The sequence below is a fragment of the Crocodylus porosus genome, unplaced genomic scaffold, assembly GCF_001723895.1.
Source record: "Crocodylus porosus isolate Cpor-Errol unplaced genomic scaffold, CroPor_comp1, whole genome shotgun sequence".
Classification (NCBI taxonomy): Eukaryota; Metazoa; Chordata; order Crocodylia; family Crocodylidae; genus Crocodylus; species Crocodylus porosus.
Window position 1 is genome coordinate 74,797,926 of NW_017728886.1, and position 21,920 is coordinate 74,819,845.

The window sequence follows — 21,920 nt, forward strand, 5'->3', positions numbered from 1 at the left end:
ATTTACAAAGACTGAATATCCTTGTGATAGAGGAGTTAAAGATGGCAAGGTTGTGGCTGTTCACTTGTGGGCTAGTTTTGTTTTCTTCTTAGGGTGGGCACTGTTATAAGCAAACACCCACTCCGCCAGAATGACATCTGTAATCAGAACCCTTGCAGGCAGTTTGCTTGTGCCCTTCCAGCAACCCAGACTGGCTGGCACTTCCCTAGGAATATCATTAGCTGGTAATGAACAAAAAAAAATGTAGCATGTGATCCATGCTTGTGATGACAATTGTTTTGCCTGTTGAGGGATTTTCAAAACGGATATGCAACCCTTTAGATGTATTGGTTTCTTAACCAGTATAAAATACAGATTAGATTACATGCCAGGCAAAGACAGCTTATCTATTTATTCACTTTTATAAAGTGCTGCACCAATGCTCTGGGTCCTGCACAAAGGTTAAAAGCACCTGAATAAGTCAAAGAAATCCTGGAAGGATGTTTTGCCTCTCCTGCAACCCTAAATCACTGCTAGAGGGCCTTCTTCTTGGAGGAAAAGCATGGAGAGAAAGATGTATCTTGTGGCAAGATGCCCTGAAAAGCAGCAAATCCTGGCTGTGGTCTACCTCATGGAGACTGGGAGAGGGGTACATTTCAGCATAAAATGGGACCTCACTGAGAACATCTGTTCAAACTAGGGCTGTTAATGTGAGCAAGTGCCTCAGCTCATTTCAGTAGCCATAAAACCTCAAAGGCAGTAAAGAGTGAGCTAGTCTTTCCTATAACTAGGACCCAAACCATATGGGGCTTTATTGACCACACAAATTATGCACAAGAACAAGGATGCAAAAATCCTTGAGTGCAGGGAGCAGAAAGCAGAGCAGCAGATTAAGCAGGAGAACAGAATTGAATTGGTACTCAGAGATGGCATAAAGCTTAATTAGTGAGTTTGTGACCATTTCTTACACTGATATCTTATAAGGCTGCAGTGTGGTACAGGATAGGAGCATGCCAAACTGATTTGTCACTCAAATCACATCCAATATTATTCAGGTTCCGCTTCTTTGTTTCTGCTCTGCAAGTCTCTGAGTGGTCTCATTTTTTCCCTTTTCTGTGTTTTTGTCCTTATCTCAAGATGTTCTCAGATCAGCCTTTACATCTGTCCAGATGACGATACAACAACAGAGCTCTTCTCCAAAGAAACAGATGCTCCTTTCCTTTGTGCAGCATCCATCCCATGCATTTTCAACCATATTCTCTTTGTGAGGAATGAAGCTGAGGATGCCTCAGAGCAAGGGAATATCCTGTGTTTTGCTTTTGTGAAGAAGCACAAACTTTCCCGTTAGTCTGGGCTCAAATGTCTATTTCCCTGCTTGTTCATCTCAAACTGTTCTAGGGAGCATCCTTCCAATTCTTCTCACAAAACCAACCCCTTCAGAGGGGACAAAAGCAACATCTCCAAACCTGAGATAGTAACTGGCTAAATGGAATTTGGACCCAAAGAAAGGTAGCCTTGCTCTCAGTTTTCCTCATTCTGAACAGACTCTCCCCCTTGTGCCTTTGTCTTTGGCCCACAAACATTTATTCTGCATTCTAAGGCTAGGTACAGACATTAAAAAAGCCCAGATTAATATAAGTTATGTGATTTTTCTGTAACCTGCATAGTTTAGATAGGTAGCAAACAGAACACACAGGGTGCAGACAGAAGTGCAGCTCCCCGCTACAAGTAAGAATGCATTGCAGGAAGTCTTCAATGATCCTCCAGACCAAACAGAAGTTCACTGTTGTTCTGGGGGGAAGGGGAATTTAGCTGCTGGCTGGGAGCCTGCAGCCAGTTTCCCCTAGCAATGGCCCTCCTCAGCTCATACTGTTTTCAGAATGGGAAGGGGAGCAAAGGGACCTTCTAGGGGTTCCCCAGCAAGTTTAGGAGGGTGGAGCAGGTGGGTTGGATCTCCTCCACCTCACGGAGGGGAGCTCCAATCCATCCATCCCACCCTCCAGCACAGGCTAGAAAACTCCCAGAAAGAACACCCTCCGTTCCCTTTCCCCCCTCCCGTTCTGAAAACAGTGACAGGCTGGGAGGCAGCGCAGACAGAAGTTACTGAACATGCTCTGTTTTGAAATGTCTCCATCAGAACCCGCATGCAATGAGGGGGAAGGAGTCAGATTTTTGTGGGATAAGGCCCTTTTAAAGTGCTTTTCAACTGTGCACTTGTTTCATCACAGCTGTGGAGTGCTTTCAGAGGCCAGATTAGGAGAAAATTGTCATTTCTGTTTGTGACCTGTACATTTGCCCGGGGGTGGGGACAGCAAATCTTAGACTGGGTTCTGCCATTTTTAAATCAGTCTATATGTGTCAAACTTCTATTCTGTTATGGGTATAAACTAGTTTTGTGCATTGAACTTCTGTTTTGTTATGAGTATAGATCAGCTTCCAATGAGTTATACAGGTAAAAGTGTAATGTGTGTACCTGGCCTAAGTGAGACAGCTTTATGTTGCATTGCTGCTCACTACTCTGGCTCAAACAGCTCACTCGGACTGAAAGTAGCAGAAACCCAATGCCTTGGCTTAGCAAAGCACTCTGGGATGCACAGAGTATGAAAGGCACTACATAAAACCAAATCCCATTTTATTATTTTTTCCTTCTGACGGGATTACCAGTCCCAGTGATGAATGCCTGAATAAATGCTAAGAATCACTTAACATTTTGGCACCTGATCCAGGGAGGCAGTGGCTGAGGGGGACAGTATTTATTTAATTGTGGTTATTCTTGTTTTGATCAGCTTATTTTCCATTTTAGCTTTCAACCAAAGGATTAACACAAGAAAATGAGAGCAATTATTCAATTTCCGAGAAGGTTTTGCAGTATGCTAATTTAACATACTTCTCACCCACTAGGGACAGCATCAGATTCCCTTGAACACATTTCAGCAGAGATCACACAAGCTGGTTTCCAAAATTGTTTCAATCTTCTTTTTTTCCTGGAGAGCAGGAAAATGCATTCATGGAATTCCGAAGTGCCCCAGATGAAAAAGGAGGGAATTAATATTGCAGGCCCTTGATCACAGGGAGCTGTATTGAAAGCAGACAGAATTGATTCCACATGATCTGCCTGGGATGTGGGAAGGGTATCTACTTCTTTAGCTTGCATCACCTAGTCTGAAGAAAAATATTCTGCCCACTACTTGGACTTTCCTGCCTCCTGAGTCCCTAGTGCACTCAAACCCAATCACACACAAAGCTCTGCAGAGGAAAGCAAAATTGCTGCAGACAAACTGGGATTATTTAATTTAGAAAGGAGACAAGCTAATACCAGGGTATTGATAACTTCTGATTAGTCCCTTCCATTCACACTGCCTCATAATGACAGACCATTAGTGTCACTTGAAATTAACGGCTGGTAAATCTGAAAGCAAAAGACAGGCACTATTTCTGTAATGTGTATCAAAGTCAGCCTGTGGAATTCACTGCCCCAGGAGAGTGCCACATGCAGGGGCTACATTTTAAAAGTAGCTGAATAAAGTGTTATGATCAATACTAACTTTTATAATGTAATAGAATTGATTTGGGGATAATCATGCTTCATGAGCTCAGATGGGTGGGATCAGGATGGAGTTCAGCCCTCCTCCAGTCTTCATACAAAATTACAGAATTACCCATAGACTGGTATGCACCTCAAAGGGACTAACGGTCTGCTTACCCGTTCTGCATCAGCAGTTCCTGGGGCTCTGTGAGAAAAGGCACAAAGTCACGGTGTGCCATCTCCCACAGAGGGCATCTGACCTCTCACCTACGAAAACGCCCCCCTGTCATATGTAGACAAAATGAGAGGCCTGTGTGCATGACACTTTAAAGCAGGCTAAATGCTTTTGCACCACTTTAATGGTGTTGCTGTTTGCATACCTCGGCGGCATCTTGTGCATTAATTCCAGCCGCTGTCGGAAATTCAGTGGCATAATGTGCCTTAAATGACTTGGGGGTGCAACAAACTACAACTCCTTTGAGGAGTTTTAGTTTGCTGCCCCTACAGCCTCAGAGCGAAGCACTGGGCTCCGTGCAGCTCCGTGGCTCTGCAGGAAGCCCTGCAGGCAGCCTGGCAGCAGCCCGGGAAAGCAGCTCCGCCCAAGAAGAGTGGTGAGCCTGATCTTTCCCCCACTTGCCCCCTGGAGCCTTCTTGCCTGAGCTGCACGGGGGCCTGGTGCTTCCTCCCACAGCTGCAGTGCTTCCCAGGACTGACTGAGCTGGGTGCCTGCGGGTGGGTGTCTCCTGGAGAGCAGACCACCCACCACTGCCATGGAGAGAAGCGCCAGCCCCCCCCACCTCCTTGCAGCCCAGGGATGGCTCCACCCACCGACAGCTCATCCTCCCCACCAGAGAAACAAGTAAGTCAGTGGGGTGTGTGCACAATACGAGGGTTTAATCAGCCCTAAATTGAAGCAGTGTTTTTTAAAACCTGCTGCTTCCATTTAGGGCCCCCGTTTCAGAGGAGTTAACACTGTTTGAAGCAGGCTTTCATCTCAAGCAGATGTTCCTTTGGGCTTCCAGGCAGTTCTGAAGGCAATACGTCCCTTCTTTCTCCCCTTTGAATTATAAAGCCTGGAACACACAGCCTTGGGCAATGGCACTTGTGCAGGCTTAGGAGGAGGGTAGAGCATACTACAGGTCCATGCTTCAGCTGTTCCAGATCTTTTTATCTCCTTCCCAACCATTCACATGAGCAGAGGAGAACATCAGGCTCATTGCCTTTTGGATCCAGGTTTCTGTTGAATTCATCTCAACCTAAATAAGTGCAAGTTCCACAGAGAGCTTTGCTCCCATGTCTACTTCTCTCCAGAAGGCCTGTGAATCAGCACACACAGGCCCTGTGAGTACAGTTTCTACCTGCCTGTAGATTGCCAACTCTGACTTTTTCCTCCACGTCCAACCCCAGCCTCACCCTTCCTGAAGACTACCTGGTCTCAGGAATAGAGCTAGTTGCTTGTCTTGGCATAAATAGGAAAAAAAAAAATGAAGTTGGGGTCCAAACACGAACCTGGGCTTGCCTGCAGGGAAACAGAAAGTAAGAAGAGGGAGGCAGAAGAGGGGGGAAGGACTGATATTGACTGTGACTGTTTGGCTGCCTGAGATGCTGCTGGTGCTACTGTGCTGCTTACCAAGGTATTACCTGTTGTCATTTGAAGTGGTGGACTGAGCTGAGGCTGTAGGAGAGGAGGAGGCCTCACTGGGGCACACTACCGTGTCATGTAGAGGCCCCAGCACCAGTGAGAGCGCGCCTTAACACACATATACAGTCACACATGTCATGAGTTTTGCTTGTCAGCAGCTTGAGGTCCAGTTTCCCAGAAACCCCTGAACCTATCTCCTTGAAACCTGTCAGGCGTCATGCCCTCAGAAAGGTCTACCATCCTTGCTGTTTTCATCCAAATCTTCCAAAAAATGACAAAGTTATAGGCAGTTTTGTGTTTCCCCAGTATAGCCTACGGGCGAAACACTGAAACAGTTTTGACGACGCGAAATAGAACAATGCTTTCGAAAGGAAACAAAACTCAAAACAAAACACTGTCCCGTTGAAATGGCAAAACAGAAGTCAAAACGAAACGGTGCTGTTTCACGCAGCCCTAACGCATTGTACTTTACAAGATCCTGGAAGAGTTTTGATTGGTCCTGATCTAACCAGATGACATGGAAAATGCCCTCTGATTAAAAGTAAAACTAGAATTCTTTGTTTTCCAGGTAATCCCGGCCTACAAACACCCGCTTAGCGCTGCCCTTTACACATATGCAAGTGTATGCAAAGATAAACAATTGGAGTCAGAGCTAAGAAGCTCACGAGCATCTCACATGGTTTTTCTCTGACCGTCTAAGAGTTGCAACTTTGATGTAAAAAAATATAAATACCCTTCATTATGGGGTTTACTCTGCATTTATAAACAAGAAAATTAAAAATACCAGTAACTAAAATCCTAATTAGAATTAACTACTATAATTTTTACTAACCTGACACACTCAACAATGCAATGGCCAAATTAAAGTTACAATCAAAATCAATTAAATCAACTGATAAACTCATGACTGCAAGTGAGTGAAAAATGAAGCCTTCACTCATGAATGAGCCAGATGGGAAACTGCTGTATCCAAACTAAAATGAACAAGGTTCCAGGTGTGAGGTCACACAGAAAGGAACACGGCGTGTTTCTCCACGGAAGCAGCACTAGTTTCATATTCACATACCACCAGCACTGTTGAATAGCTGCTGTTAGGAACCAAGGGGTTTTCAAGTGCTAACTTGTGCATGACTCACCCTTTAACTGTTCAGCAAAACAGCTCTGGGTGCACCTTGATAGCAAAAATATCTGGACAAAATGATATCCATTGCTCTGTTACACATGAAGAACTTCTTTTTGTCATCCAACATTTACAGAGCTGCCAGTGCAGCACTTTCCATTGGTACTATATTTAATTAGCATTGTAACATGTAAGCTATAAACTGGCACAGCCAAACATGATCCCGCTCAGGCGTGTGCACCAAAACAGACTCTAAGGGCATCTCCTCTTCTTGGGTGCTTGGGATAACAGAACTACTTGGATTCACAACTGCACTGGCTACTACCTAAAAACATTCAGTTATGTGAATAACGCTACCATACTAGTTCCAGGCAGCAGCACCAGGAACTTCCTGGGTTTATTCAAAGTATGATTTTAGGTCAATGCAAAAATGTTCAATGCTTCACATTTGCTAGGAGTCCTTGTCTCATGCCTTAAGAATGCAAGGCTCAGTGGTCCTACACTCCAAGAAACTCTTGCAAATCTACTGATTACGTTTCTATTCTCATTGGCTAGATCAGTGGTCGCCAAAGTGGGGTGCACGGAGCCCAGGGGGTGCGCAAGACGATCCATTGGGGTGCACGAAGAAAATATTAGAACTTGTATTTTTATTTATTTTTTATCTAAAAAAATAAGAAAGAAATTAAGCTTTACTAATATTTAATATACAGATTGACACTGGCTCCCTCACTCAGTCCATATATTGGACGGTCACATGTCACGTACGGTAGTGAGATATCCTGAGGGAAGAAGCATTCGTTCACTTTCACCGTCTTGCGGCATACTGCAGTTTATGTGTGCCCAGTTAAGTGGATTTACAAATTATATTATCTAGTTTTAACTAAACTAACCCTCACCAAATGGACAAGTGGCTTAAAAAGATTCCTGCAAAGAAACTGCGGATTGAAGATAATACTAATAATGAGAGCACAAGCGAACAGCAAGAAAATGGCAGAGCAGACACTTCTCCTACTCCTAGTATGAGCTCTTCATCAGCCACATTACAAGGTAAAAACAATGATGATCTAATCAGATCTGACAAGAAGTCAGCCCCAAAAATTCAAAATTATCAAGAAGACTATTTGAAATATGGTTTTACATCCATTATCGTTAACAGTGAACCTCGCCCTAAGTTAAACCAAGATTTTCAAAAAGAATGAAGCATATTCAATCACATTGCTCTCACTAAAAAATATTATTACTACTAATAATGTTTTTTTTAGTGAGAGCAAAAAGGTTTTTTATACTGTTAATAAAATAAAAAAAATTTTAAAAAATATTATTTCATCTTTATCTCATCCTTTTTAAATTTCTATTTGTATCTATGTTTTATAATGTACATAATATATTAGTACAGTAGTACATGTATATAATTTATAAATAAATAAATAAATATACATATATATGCATGCTCAAAAATTTTTTGCTGATAGGGGTGTGCAATCAAAAAAGTTTGGAGACCACTGGGCTAGATAGTGCCAGATATCCCAAAAGCATTCTTAACATGAGTACCATCTTGGGGTGCAGGGCGGACACACTGAAATATATGATGGTGTCAATGACAGGAGAAAGGGGCCAGTTTGTAGTAGTTGACATAATCCATGCCCTGGCCAGGGATAGTCTTAAAATTAACATGTATTCTATTCTGTGTGCCAGGAATGTCCACTAGTTCACAAATTTAACAGGGACAGACACCCTGTCAGAAGCATTGATTTCACTTTTAACATGAAACACATTACTGGAGGAGCAGTACAAATCTAGATTCACCTTAGCGCTAGTTCATGTAAGTCAGGCTCACATGCTTGAACTAGCAACACATGACAAAATATTTGCCACAAAGTACTCCAGAGCTCAGCCTTTGTGTAGTTTCAAAACTATAGCTAAAATAAGTTTTTATTTTGAAAATGTGACACACTCCGTTTTGTCTTCTTTCACAGCCAAATTCCTATTCTTTGGGAAATTGTGATGAAAACTATATTTTGTGAGTGCAAAAACAATCAGAAAGGTGTCATCAAAGAAACTCACTGTTTTGACATGTTTCTAGGGCTTGTACCTGCAGCTGCAAAGAGCTCCCTTTACTCCAATCGCCATCCTTTTAAACACCATTTCAGGATGGGAGAAATAAAATGAGGATCATAGATAGACATAAGAAAAGCCTGGAAAGAAAAATGTCAGGAACTTTACTAACTTCTGTAATGGCATTCTACGTTTCCTTTCCTACACTCTTCATTAGCTTGTATGGACTGATGTAGGTGGTAGCAGCATTCCACTATCCTCATTAACTATCCTCACTTAGCAACCACAGGTAATCTATAGCAATGTTATAGGGCTTGTACAATTTATTTCTTTATTCACTTAAAAATGAATAAACTTCTCTACTTGAATGCCCATGTCATTATGTAGCCCTGCTGACCAAACAAGCACATCTACTACCATTTGGAAAATTGTGCTCAGACTCTTCTCGACTTTTCATCCATAATCTTATAAGGGAGTAGTCCAGTCTACATTTGCTTAATTGTAGGTAGATTAATATCCGTTTGGCCTAAATGTTTGCCAAGCCGTTTCAACACCTCTGATCACTATTGCCTCCGTATCATCCAGGACAAGTCATTTACCCTCTTGGTCAGATTCTAACACTACTTTACATGAACAGCACTTCCCAATATCCTAGATATCTCCCTGTACTAAAAGCCCTGCCACAGAACAATTAAATCATACCATGGCTTTTCAATGCAGGCTGAGGGGCTCCTCCTCTTCTCTCTCAGCTGCTTGCTGTGTTCATCTCCAGCAGAAGACCCTGCGCACTCACTGTAGACCTTCTTTCCAGATACTAAACCCTGTAATTCTTCAGCATAATCAGTTTGCAGGGCTTTGGCACCAGCTTACAGAACAAGAGACTCATAAAAAACTTCAGCTCCTAATCAACACATCTCTTTACTCCATCTTTTTCTCCTTTTTTAATTACGACCAGATGTTGTCACTCCAGGGTGACTACCCCAACCACTGTGCTGTGCTCAGCCTGGGCTTTTTGCAATCTGTACCTCCTGTTCCTTATTCCAGAGGGGTTTTAGTTTTCATAAATCCTTGCTGCTAATTTGTCGCCAAGCTCTACAGGAGGGTCCAGTGTGCGTGTGCTACTTTTTCGCTCTCTGGAGCTGTTCTGAGCAGTGTGCTGGACAGTGTGAAGAGGACAGTCTGGCATTACAGACCTAAGGGCTCTCTAGCAGCTAGTGCATTTCCATGGTGTACGACTGACAAACTTCAGCTGCTAGTTTTCAAACTGTGCAGCAGCCCAGACCCACCTCCCTGTGGGGAGGGGAAAAGAGAAGGAGGGGGAGGCCAGTTCATTTGAAGCAGCTCTTTTCACAATAAAAGCCCTGCTTGCTGCTGCTTAAACACAGAGGGCTGCGTTCAGCCACAAGACACAGGTAAGGAAAAGTTAAAAGAAATGAATCCCTACCTTCCTCTTCTCCAAGAACCCAAATTACAGCATAGGCTATAGAAAATGCACCATGGGATTGTATTAACCCTTGAGATCAGCCATGGATGAGTAGAAGCAAAATTCAACTAAATGCAAAGATGTCTGAGAGGAAATCCTTTCATTGTCTTTATAGTATTATTTTTCTTTTCCATCGGCACATAACAGAGGGTCACGTCTTGCTATTTCATAAATATTCAAACATGCTAGGATATTTGAACCACATTTCTTATATAGGCTTATAACAAAAAATAACATTGGACTAACAATTATCACAGCTTTTATCATCATCACAGGACCTCAAGGCCTTTTATAACCACTATTTCATTAAGCAGTAGTAATCACTGGCATTAACCTATTGACAGGCAGAGGTATTCCCATATGGTGATGTGTTGCCTATATTATACTGGAGACGTGTAAGGTTGAAAAACCTAATGTACCACCCTGCTCTGCCCTTTCCCCCTCCCACCCCAGCACATTGAAATGAACCTAGCCTCCATATCACTGTCAGCAAACCAATTGCTAGTGCAGATGACCTCTTTGTAGGGTAAATTCCATTCAGTGCAGGCTATATCAACTGAGCACCACTGTGGAGCCAATAAATTGGTACAAACAACAGGCTGTCATCTGTAACAGATTTGCCAGCTGCCTCATCCAATAAACCTCCTTCATTCACCAGGTGAGAGTCCTCTCTAACCACCTTGTGATGACCCTTGCCTGGTAACTCCCACAGTATCTTCCCACTCTCTGGAAATGGCCACTCTCCTTCCAATCTAGCCCTTCCCCTCCTAGCCTCCTGGGCCATCTGCTGTCTTCCCACTATAATTCAGAAATGACTTTATTGTTCTGGCTCAGAGTTCACCTGCTTCCACTGTATTGCAGGCTAAGTCATAACTCTCTCTGTGGCCTTCTACTTTCTAGCCACCCCCTGCATGCCCTGTAATTGCCTAGCAATCCTCCAGGCCCCCAGTGTCCAAGGGGAGTGTTCAAGCCACTAGGCTATTCTACAGAAGAAGGGCAGTGGCTTCTCTTTCAGTAGTGCTTTGAAAGAAAGGAGCAGTGGCAACTGCATTTTGTGCAAAGCGTGCTGAATGTATTAGGTGTGCTCTGAGAACACCTAACCAGGTTGAGCCCATCAGCAAACTTAAGCAGAGAAGCACCTCATTTTTGGATGCAAATTGAGCATAGGTGTGAGATAGATGAGCACTAGGGTTCTCAGCCCTGTCAAGATTGAGTCGCTGCTGTTTGTGGATTGAAGCAGAATTCTAGGGATATTTGAAATCAAAAGCTAAGTTACTTGTGAAGTTTAGGTGCATCATTTCCACCTATGTCCTATTTTGGGCACCCAAAGTCCTCTTTAAAGTCTTGGTCCCAAAGAACTGGTGGAACTTCAGCAAAAAGAATGGAGCTTGTGACCACGGCTTTCCCCACAGATGTTCAGCTCCCAGGTCCCTACTCTCACTTTTCTGCTTGTTAGGTTTAAAAAGGGAAGGGGAGAAGGGTACAGTAACAGAAGGACCTAGTTTCAAGCTTCATACCTTCTGCTGTAGCCCCAGCCAGTGAGCCATGGGTGTTTCAATTACTGATTGTCTCATATTAACAAACCACGTATAATTCAAACAAGGTGAACGTAGAAGAAGTGAACCGTCAGGGGTCCCGCTGTCTTCAGAGCTGAGCAGTGGAGAAGCAAAGGGCCAGAGGGAAAGGGATACTTGCTAAGTAGAAAATACTGTGGAGAGCAGAGCACAGTCCACAGTTACAGCCCAGCTCAGGGTGGGAAGGGTGTTTCCAAGAACCCCCTGAGAAGTATGTATTCTTCTTGTGGACTACAGTATTGCCAGATGGCTTGGTAGGCCTCCCTTGTGCTGGAAGTAACCCATGGGCAAGGCACTCAGCACTACTTAAACTCTGAATCATGGGGGAGGTGGGCCTACTGCCCATTGTCACACAAGGGTACCCACACAGTTCCAGTAGGGATGCCATGGAAAGAGTCTCCATGCCAGCTCTGCATCTCAATTTTGAAGGCTGCAATGAGGGTGAGATAGAAAAAGTGTGGCAACACCATATTTCTGGCATGGATGGGCTCCTGCTTGGGGCCCAGTCTAAACGGGCCATGGGAGAGAAGCTGCATAATAGTTTCATGCCCTCAGACCAAAGTGAATGGTGTGGTAATGAAGTGAAATTCATTTCCACAACCTCTCTCCATAAAACCTGGATGTTACTACCTTGGGATGAGGCTGCCTTCTCTATAGCCGCACTGAGGGAATGAGGTTCTTCGGTCTGCCCCCTTCCCTCATGCATTCACAAACTGACAGCCATGCCTTTGTCCTTTATGCTACATTATGTTAACTTTGTTGACTATTTACTAATTTGCTGCCATTACTTGATGATGATAATGATGATGACAACAAATATGACAATGATGATAGACAAGTCCCAAAAGAGATTGTGTACTAAGCCTTATAAACAGAATAATTTAAAGAAAAAGGGTGGAAAGGGAAACAAGCCAAGTGCCTTGCCAAGGTCACAAAGTAAGTCACAAAGCCAAGTGACTTGTCAAGGTCACAAAGTAAGTCATTATCAGAACCCAGTTTCCCTGAGCGTCCAACTAGTGCCTGTATCACTGGATCTCACTGCCTTGCTTGCAAGCCTGTATGAAGAATGAGAAGGTTAAATTATTATTATTATAATGAACATTGCTATAATACAATTCTCTGTGTCTGTAATTGGGCTTTTCCATTATAGAGATTTTTAATTGCTTCATAGCCTCCTGCTTTGTAAGTCTGTTTTTTCTTGTTGTTCCATCTTGTCTTCTAACATCCCTCATTGCTATTCCAACTCAAAATAATAGCTAAAAAAATAGGTGACTTAAAGGACATTTGAAAATGAAGTGAGTCTGGTTTGAGTTTTCTCAGCATGATTTACCTCCTGCATGTTAGCACAAGCCAGGCAGCAAGATAAATCAACTGAACCCAGCACTAAGCACCATCAGCTAAGTCCTGATCACAGTACAGCTCTCCACTTGCCTTTACCTTTCATTACTGCTAACAGGTTTTCATTTTTTTTAATTAGCACATCACAATGAATTTATCAACTAAATTTTGTATATGCTTTTGTGGCAGGAAGAGACCCCTAGTGCTTGTAGTGATGTTTGCATGTGCTTCCACCTAGTGGTTAGGGTGTATGAGATGTAACTAAATGAAGATGGCTGGCTAATCGGATGTTCCATGCTCATGATAAATATGAACCGCATGTTAGTTTTTCTAGACAGATACTTTCCATACCATTTTTCTTCTGTTTTTCAAGTATCCAACTTTCCCATTTGGAACAGTATCTGTTCCTGCAATATGGCAAAAAAGCCACCAAACAAGTGCTACTAGGGCTACTAACTCTCTAAATGAATTGTCCTTTGCTAAAAGTTTTGCAGGCTGACAACCAAGGAAAGAAGTTGATGAAAAACTTGTTGGCACCATGTGTTTGGAAAAGTCCTCAGCATTCCAGAGATGTGTGGCTCCTATCTCCCCATATTTATGCATTTATTCATTCATTTGTTCTCTCTCTTTCTGTCTATCTATGAGATTAAAAACATAGACCTGATTCTCCACTACATTATAGCCTAGGTAGGCATTTATACTTGTGTAGCCCTTTTACAAAATGTAGCCAAATCAGGATGCATTTCACACCAGCATGACATTCAGTGTCAAGAGAAGTCAGTGGCTATGCAAGATAAGAAACTGTAGAAAATAAATCCCTTATCTGGAAAGTTCCTGGATGGCAACAGATGCTATGAAAAACTCCACAGAGACAAATGGTATTGGAGGCTAGAGTCCTGATTATGATCAGCATCTGTTATGAGAGCAGTTCAATGCACTTCTAATTGGGGAATAGAGAGGCAAATGTATACGTGTACTTGTCTAAGGTAGTTTTGTAGGTAAGCTGCATCTGCTTGCTTTGTGAATCTTGAGTGTCGTTTCATTTTGGAAGCATTTGCTTTCATTTCCCTTTTCATTTTGAAATGCTTCAATTTATATGCAATTTTCTGTCAAAATGATTCTCATTGGTGCAGTGGTATGGTAAGCAGTGATTGACATGCCAAGTAATTCAGCTAGTCTCTTTGGATTCCCTCTCCATACAAATAACCACTTAAAATGCATGCCCAACATTTAAATAACTTTGTCAGAAATAAGCATAGGCCACTGCTGGAGGCAGGATACCAGACTAGAGAGATCACTGGTCTGAACTTGTATGACAATTTCTGCATCCTGTGCTCCTGGTAACAGTCAGATCCCAGTGCCTTGAAAGTTTGGGTTTTTTTTCTGTAGAGGTTAGGCAAGAAGTCCACAATAGGCTCTGGATCATAGTGTGTGTGTAAGAGGTTTAGTCAGGTGCCTGACAAATCTGTTTGTACAGTTCTGCAATCATCACACCAAGACCTTCAGTGCATATACCTAGGCAAGAGTATGGAGGAGTGGAGGCTGTCCAAGACCTACCTTCCCTTCCTCCACCCACTTTAGACCATTGAGACCAAATCCAGAGTCTGAGTCCAGACATTCAGTGCCTCAGTGGTTGTAGCTTTTGCTAGAAGGCAACAGATAAGAACTGCTGCTGCCTGCCTAATGCCTCAGCAAGATCACATTTCTGTCTGTCAACCAAGGAGTACCCGCAAGGCAGAGGGAGCTAGGGTTTTGAGGTACCTCATACTCACCTTACTCTGAAAAAAAAGAATAATGCAAATATGTTCTCTAGAAAGGCTTACTGATTGATGCTTCTTCTGGGTATATGAGAACCCTTAGGCCAGCTAGGGTTGTGAGGTCATACAGTGAAGGATTTCCATGGAACTTCGTTTGAGACTTGCTGATAGTATTGGACTTCTAATCTTTGCTATCTTGTTCTCTTTGGGAGAGGGGTATATGACAGTTTTACACTGGGGCTAGGAGGAAACTTTTTAATCGTGGACTCTAATGGGAGGATACGAGCCTACAAATTTCTCTTATCAGTTTGTTCAGAGCATCTAGCCATATCCATATTAGAAAATTGCACTTTGAGAAAAGCCATCTCCATACCCATGTTAATGGTACTTCAGAGCCTGAATTGTTTCATTTTGCATTACAACCACACTTCCACTATCTCGCAGTTTGTAGTAGACATGGGTTCTGAGACACTGCAGCAGCCAATATGCTATGCAGTATTATCCTGTGTAGGGCAAGTATCCTGAAGCTCTGTACGGCCTGAGCAAACCAGACATGTTCTTTAACCCACACAGCACACATAAAGAGTTTCTGGTAAGAATAGAGAAATGGAGGATTGAATTGCTTAGGATTTCCTACCTAACATGCGCGAACCTGTCATCCCCACGACACAGAAGAGTAATGCACTTGTGGAATGCAGTTTGCCCACAGTTAAGGCAATTAAACAAAGGCCTGATTCTCCAGTGCTCTTGCTTTTGCTTTGTGTAGGCAGCAGGGCACTGCAAGTCAGTGAGATCTGTTCTCCAAAAATCACTTAAGAGTTTTTGAAAATCTCATCCGTAAGGCCCTAGGTCAGGGGTGGCCAACCTGCAGCTCCTGAGCCACATGTAGCTCTTCAGAAGTTAATATGCATCTCTTTGAATCTTGCACAAGCACACGGTGACCAGCTTCCAAATGGTCAGGTGAGAGTCCGAATGGAAACCGGTCACCATGTGCTTGTGCAAAGATTCAAGGAGACACATATTAACTTCTGAAGAGCCACATGTGGCTCCAGAGCTTCAGGTTGGCCACCCCTCCGTCTGCTGTAACCAATAGCAAAACTCCTATCAGCTTCTACAGGACAGGAACAGGCCTTAATCAGATTTAAACAGTTATCAAGGACTTTGCTTGCAAGTAAGTGAATGTCACAGCTTTTCAGGTAGACACTGGAAGAGCAGATATGCAAGCTGGGACTGGGGCCAGACATTCATTTTGCAAACCAAAGGTGTTCAGCAGTTGCTATACTGAACAGCAACTTTGTGTCTGTTACAAATCCATCAGCAGCTCTCAGTGCATGCTGGATGGATGGAGGGCAAGCCATGTGTAAAACAGTTGTATTTTCCCCCCTTCCTGTTCTTGATACAGTAGAGCAGGTTTGCTGACACCTGTAGACTGTCTATCACAAAAATAATTTCTACTTTCCCAGAGGCAGATTGACTTTGCTTGGATAGTCTCATCTCACAACCCACTCTTGAGTAATCAGAAAAGGCCCAAGCAATTTCCATGTTCTGAGGCACTCAGAAATGGCACAGTGAGACTAACAGCTTTTAGCTCCTGGCAGCTGCTCCTGCTGGCTTGGCAGCTATAGTTGCATTATTCACTGTTGGCTAGGTTGTGCCTTTAGGCACAGCCCAGAGCAAGGAATGGTACATCAAGTACAGAATCTCAGGAGGCACCATGCCTCAGAGACACCCTGCTGAGGTGCATCCACGCTGGCTGTCTCTTGCTGTGGTAAGAGAAGAAAGTACAGTAATAGCAATCCTTAGAAGCAAATGGCTAATTTCAGTCCCCTGCACCTGTCCAGGAAAGACAGTCTCCACCCCTCTCTGCCCAGTTGCTTACAGAAGCATCATCAGCAAAGCAGGACCCATGTGCCACAATAGCCCAAGTTCTGTGCCACGGTCGGCATATGACCTACCCAACAGTGAAGGCACAGCAACATGCACTTTAGTGTGGGCTTTTCAAGCCTGACAATGGTGCAGTGTCTTCACTGCTCCTGGTACCAGGTTAGCAAGACCTCTGAATGCAATGTAACCACAAGATAAGATCTAACCAGAGCTTGGGCCTGGAACTGTTGTAGAGCACAGGCCCTGCTCACCAGATGAGCCCCTTGGTGAGCAAAAAGGCCAAGTCACGCCTCCTGCTGTAGCACAGATGTCCCCTGACTGCACCAAGGAAAGGATGCAAGGGCGTAGGTGGACTCACTCCCCTGTTTTACAAGCTAAAATAAGAATATCATTATGATAATTTAGGAGAAGGTTTATTTTATGACATATACCTGGGCTTGAAAAAGGTGAGGGAGATAGCTAGGTGAGCAAGGTAGCTATTTCCTCTGTCCCAACCATGCCATTGGTACACAGTCAAAGAGATCATGCTGAGAAATCCTTGCCTCTCATTTGTTTGAGATAATTCTTCCAGGGCCCATCTGCTTGAAATTGGAGAAATGAGGCATCAAGGGGTGAATGTGGAAATGGGGCTGAAGTTAATTTTTTCTTTAAAGTCCTCTGCTGATTTCACAACCAAAAGGAAAATCCCTGTAAAATATGAGAGAATTATGCTTTCTTAAAAGAGTATTTTTAAAGCAAGCAGCAGACTTCTCAAGCAAGGACGATATTCTCTAGCAAGCTTTAGAGGGTGATTTACAGTCTCTGCACAAATGATGACTCCTACTTACTCATATAGGTTTCTTGAGTCATTTGTGTTAAAGTCTCCTAAATTCTATAAGGCACTGGTTTTTATCCTGTGGTCCTCCTCAGACTATGTGTAAGGATATTACATAGAAATAGATTACTATGATCAATCAAAAGTATGTGAATACCAACACTTCAAACCGATTGTCATGTATCCACAGATGCATCTCGAGCAGGTCCAGGGAGGTGATCCTCCCCCTCTATGCAGCACTGGTCAGGCTGCAGCTGGAGTACTGCGTCCAGTTCTGGGCGCCACACTTCAAGAGGGATGTGGACAGCATGGAGAGGGTCCAGAGGAGGGCCACTCATATGATCAGGGGACAGCAGGGCAGACCCTATGAGGAGAAGCTACGGGACCTGAACCTGTTCAGCCTTCAGAAGAGAAGGCTGAGGGGACCTAGTGGCCATCTATAAACTTACCAGGGGGGACCAGAGAGAAATGGGTGAGGCCCTGTTCCCACAAGCACCTCCCAGAGTAACAAGGAATAATGGCCACAAGCTGATTGAGAGTAGGTTCAGGCTAGACATTAGGAGGCACTACTTCACAGTCAGGGTGGCTAGGATCTGGAACCAGCTTCCAAGGGAAGTGGTGCTGGCTTCTACTTTACAGGTCTTTAAAAGGAGGATTAATTACTACCTAGCTGGGGTCATATGAGCTTAACTTAGTGGGGGTCATATGAACCAAGTATTCATACCTGCCCATGGCAGGGGGTCAGACTTGATGAGCTACTCAGGTCCCCTCCGACCCTACATCTATGAATCTATGAAAGGGGTCTGCACCTCCATTCAAAATTTTTAGGAGGGGTCCACAAATTAAAATAGGTTGAAAACCAGTGCTATAAGGCTCTTCCTTAAGGGATAGCAAACAAACAACAAAACTGTTCATCCTGACATTTCCCACTATTGACTTCCTGAGCAGCAGATTTAAATGAGAAGAGAAACATCCACCAAACTGGCAATGTGATGCCAGAGAACTGCTTTTCCCATCTTGTGCTTGGCTATGGAAGCAGCTCGGCAATCCAAAAGCAGCTTATTGTAAGCAAAGGCTGGCAGTGAGGCCATCCTGTTCTCTCAGGAAGAAAGCAGTTTCAAAGGAGTGAAAGCACACACTCAAGCCTTCCAAACCCACCAGAGACATCCTCGAATATTCAAATAAGAAAGGAAAAGCTCTGCAGGGGAGCTTTTTAAAGGCATAAACAGGAGACAGGCTTCCAACTCCCTTTGGCCTTCTGTGGGATTTGAGCTCCTATATTACCTCTGTGCCTTTGAATATTTCCCCTTAGATGGTTAGAATACTTCAGGGAACGTAAGGAAAAGTAATAATACCTTGTACTTATTCAGTAATCTTCTTCAGATGGTCTCTCTGCAATCAGTGAATCTCATGGCACCTCTATGAGAAAGGTAAAGGCTGAGCATAAAGAAACCACTTCACTCATGATAGAAAAGCAGCCAATTCTGCAGTAGAACTTGGTATCTCCTTAACGGCCCCACAGCAGCTCTGTGCAGCAGTTTAGGGCTGGAAGCAAAGAATTCTGTATCAGCCTGACACCATATAGGAAATGAAGGCAGATAGGGACATGCAGCAAGTTCTTTCAGCACCCAGGGCAGAGGTATATGGGGGAGAAATTATACTGACTAGGGCTGTGCAAAGCTTCAGTCCCTGATCTGATTCGGTGGAGATTCAGCCTGATTCAGTGGCCAAATCTCTGAATCCAAATCAAATCAGAGGACCCTTTAATTTCTCTAAATCAAATCGGAACCCCCTGAATCGAATAGGAGAGATATGGAAAGATTTGGCAATTTGGACATAAACACAGCCTTAAATGTTTTTTCAACGTACCTCTAGGTACCAGGCGGCTCATGAATGCTGTGATGCTGGGGCGCATGGAGCATCCCACAGAAGCACGGGGGATTCCTCGGCATGCTTGGCAGCAGACCTGGAAGTAGACCAGAAGCACTTCCAGTCCACTTTCAGGTCCACTGGGGAAAGTGTGGGATGGTCCCTCTGTACCCTGCCAGCTCAGCAACTGGTGCCTCCTGGGTCTGAGGGGGGGGACCCAGTTCCCCCTGTGGCTGATCACCAAGCCGGGAGGGTGCAGGGGGGTGAGCCCAGCACACTCCCCAGTGGACCTGGAAGTGGACTGGAAGTACTTCTGGTCCACTTCTGGGCTCACCACTGAGCACATGGGAGCCTCGCCCTGTGCTTCTGTGGGATGCTCCATCCGCCCCACCATCACAGCGTTCATCAGCCATGCCTGGTAACTCAAGGTATATAGTAAAAACATTTAAAGCTGTGTCTATGTCAGAATTGCTGATTCTCTGAATCAGCATTGAATTTTCAGATTCAGCCAAATTCAATCAGGGACACTGATCCAAATCAACCAATCAAATCACCATCCTTGATTTGGGCTGAATCCAAATTGAATAGGGCCCATTTTGCACACCCCTAATGCAGTCTACTGGAGCCCAGGGAAGGTGGCAAGGGAGAGAGAGGGGAGGACTATTATGGTTGATATGTCTTCCTTCATCAGAGTGCCATAGGATTTCTAAGTATCACATGCGATGAAGACTCTTGTTTCACGTGTACCAAGCATACTGCCCCTCTACCCATCACAGCAAGTGGAGCATTTCCTTTGCAATGACTGAGATGTGTGGGATCATGAGCTGTAATTTCTGCAGGATATGGATGGCTATTAACACAACTAGGGGCTTGGGGTGACTGAGGGAAGGAAGAGGCACCATGTAAAAATAGTAGCTACCTTACTGCTAGCCTGGCCACCACTACTACCAGCACCCTACCTACAGCTGGTATCCCATGCACTGCCCCTGCCCAGGGTGCAGAACTACTCAGTGATGTCTCTCTGGAGTTCTCATATCCAAAGAGCAGCTCAGCTTAAAACTGCTTACCTTGCGAGAACTGACAGCATCTCAGAACAAAATAAAGCAGCAACCAGACAACATTATTTGAAGGTCCCGTTTATCTAGATAAACTCCGGTGACAAGAGAACAGCTTTAGTAACCCTCACTATAATAGGGCAGTCTGGCCCTTTGGGAAAGAGCCAGCAACCATGTTGAAGCAGCCCACTCACGGGCTTTTATATAATAAGGGAGTGGCCCGCTAGAAGCTTAAAATCCCAAAAGAGACAGCAGAGAGAGGCAAATTGGGAGAAGGAGCAGTTTGCAGGCAGGAGGCAAACTCTGACCCCAGACAAGCTTGCTGCCAAAAAGGAGCCATGCCACTATGCTGGGTCAGAGCCAAAAGACCCATACTACTGCCTGGAACATGGCCAAAGGGTTTGTTTGCTAGGTGTTTCTTTATTTGAAGCTGAGGAATATTTCAGGAAGCAAAGCCAGTCTGCAGGAACTAACAGGCTTATACTCACCTGGAGAAATTTTCCATGCATCCTAAACACATCTCAAATATATATTCCTTCTCCCCCGCCACCCATCACCTGCAAAAATAACATAAATCCTACCTTGATAACTTATGAAAATTATAGTGAAGGCAAAAATAACTGGACATTATCCAAACCCTTTTTGAATGCTTTCATGCTGTTTTTCCCTCTGTATTTTTTTCTGTGTTTTGTGCGTTCCCTTTAGGTGGCTTTATAAATATTTCCAGCTTTCCTTTGCCTTTACTTCTAGCCACAATCTAACCCATGGCTTTTCTGTTCTTTTTGCACCACCTGTGCACAATAGCTGTGCCACTCAGTTGCTTTCCTTATTCCCAGGCTTTCTCCAGACAACATACTGCTTTTATTTCCAAAAAGCAGTGTATTTTTTAATAGGAGAGCAAAAATTAAGTGTTGGGCCTAACTTTTCTTTTAATTACCAGAAGGATTTTCCCTGCTGTTGGGTTCAAACCATCCATCACACAGCTGGAAAGAACCTGATTTTTTGTTCAATTCTGGAAAATTAGTGATTTAATAAATGACAGAGACAGATTTTCTTCTTCCTGCTTGCCTCTCCACAGGATTTCAGTGCTCTTCATAATGCTGAAAATAGAGGTTACTTGGGCACAAAACTTCTGATGACATGCTTAGGGCACCACCTACATTTTACCTCTTAGAAGAAGCTATCAACTTTGACAATGCCCTGAATGCAATTCTCCTTCATTGTCTCTGGAGCACAGTCTATTCCAAGGGTTGGCAACATTTTTCGACACAGTGACAAAAAACCCCATAACCTCAACCTCAACACAAGGTGTTGGCATGCCAGGGGCAGATGGTGGGGGAGTTGTGAGGGGCCTGATCCTTGTTGTGTCAACGCAGCCCTGGCCCCTTCCCCGCCTTCCACCCCAAGGTGCATGTGCCAAGCAAAATGCCTTCATGTGCCACACACAAGCACCCGTGTTGGGGGTTGCCTACCCCTGGTCTATCCTTTAGTAGCTTCCGCAGTGCCTAGACTATTAAGAGGTAAATTTTTAGGGTTAGGGAATGGAGTATAAACAACTAAGCATGGAGTAAACGGGTAGGCAGTGTGCTTCATAGATGGTAGGGTTGGAAGGGACCTCAAAGGATCAGAGTCCAACCCCCTCCAGTGGCAGGAAAAAGTGCTGGGGTCATGTGACCGCAGCCAGGTGCTTGCCCAGTCTCTTCTTGAAGACCCCCAAGGTAAAAGAGAGCACCACCTCCCTTGGAAGCCCATTCCAGATTCTGGCCACCCTAACCAGGAAGAAGTTCTTTCTGATGTCCAGCCTAAATCTACTCTCCATCAGCT

The 21,920-nt window shown here is 44.0% G+C and overlaps 1 protein-coding gene across 2 annotated transcripts in view; it reads right to left on the bottom strand.

Annotated features, from left to right (window-relative positions):
* Positions 1-9,575, bottom strand: part of FAM198A (family with sequence similarity 198 member A) — a 55,161-nt gene extending 45,586 nt beyond the window's left edge. For both annotated transcript variants that reach the window (XM_019536535.1, XM_019536534.1), the window contains exon 1: positions 9,025-9,575. In XM_019536535.1, coding sequence (XP_019392080.1) covers positions 9,025-9,027 — 3 coding nt within the window. In that variant the 5' untranslated portion in view covers positions 9,028-9,575. The remainder of the gene's footprint in view (positions 1-9,024) is intronic.
* Between the last annotated feature and the right edge of the window lie 12,345 nt (positions 9,576-21,920).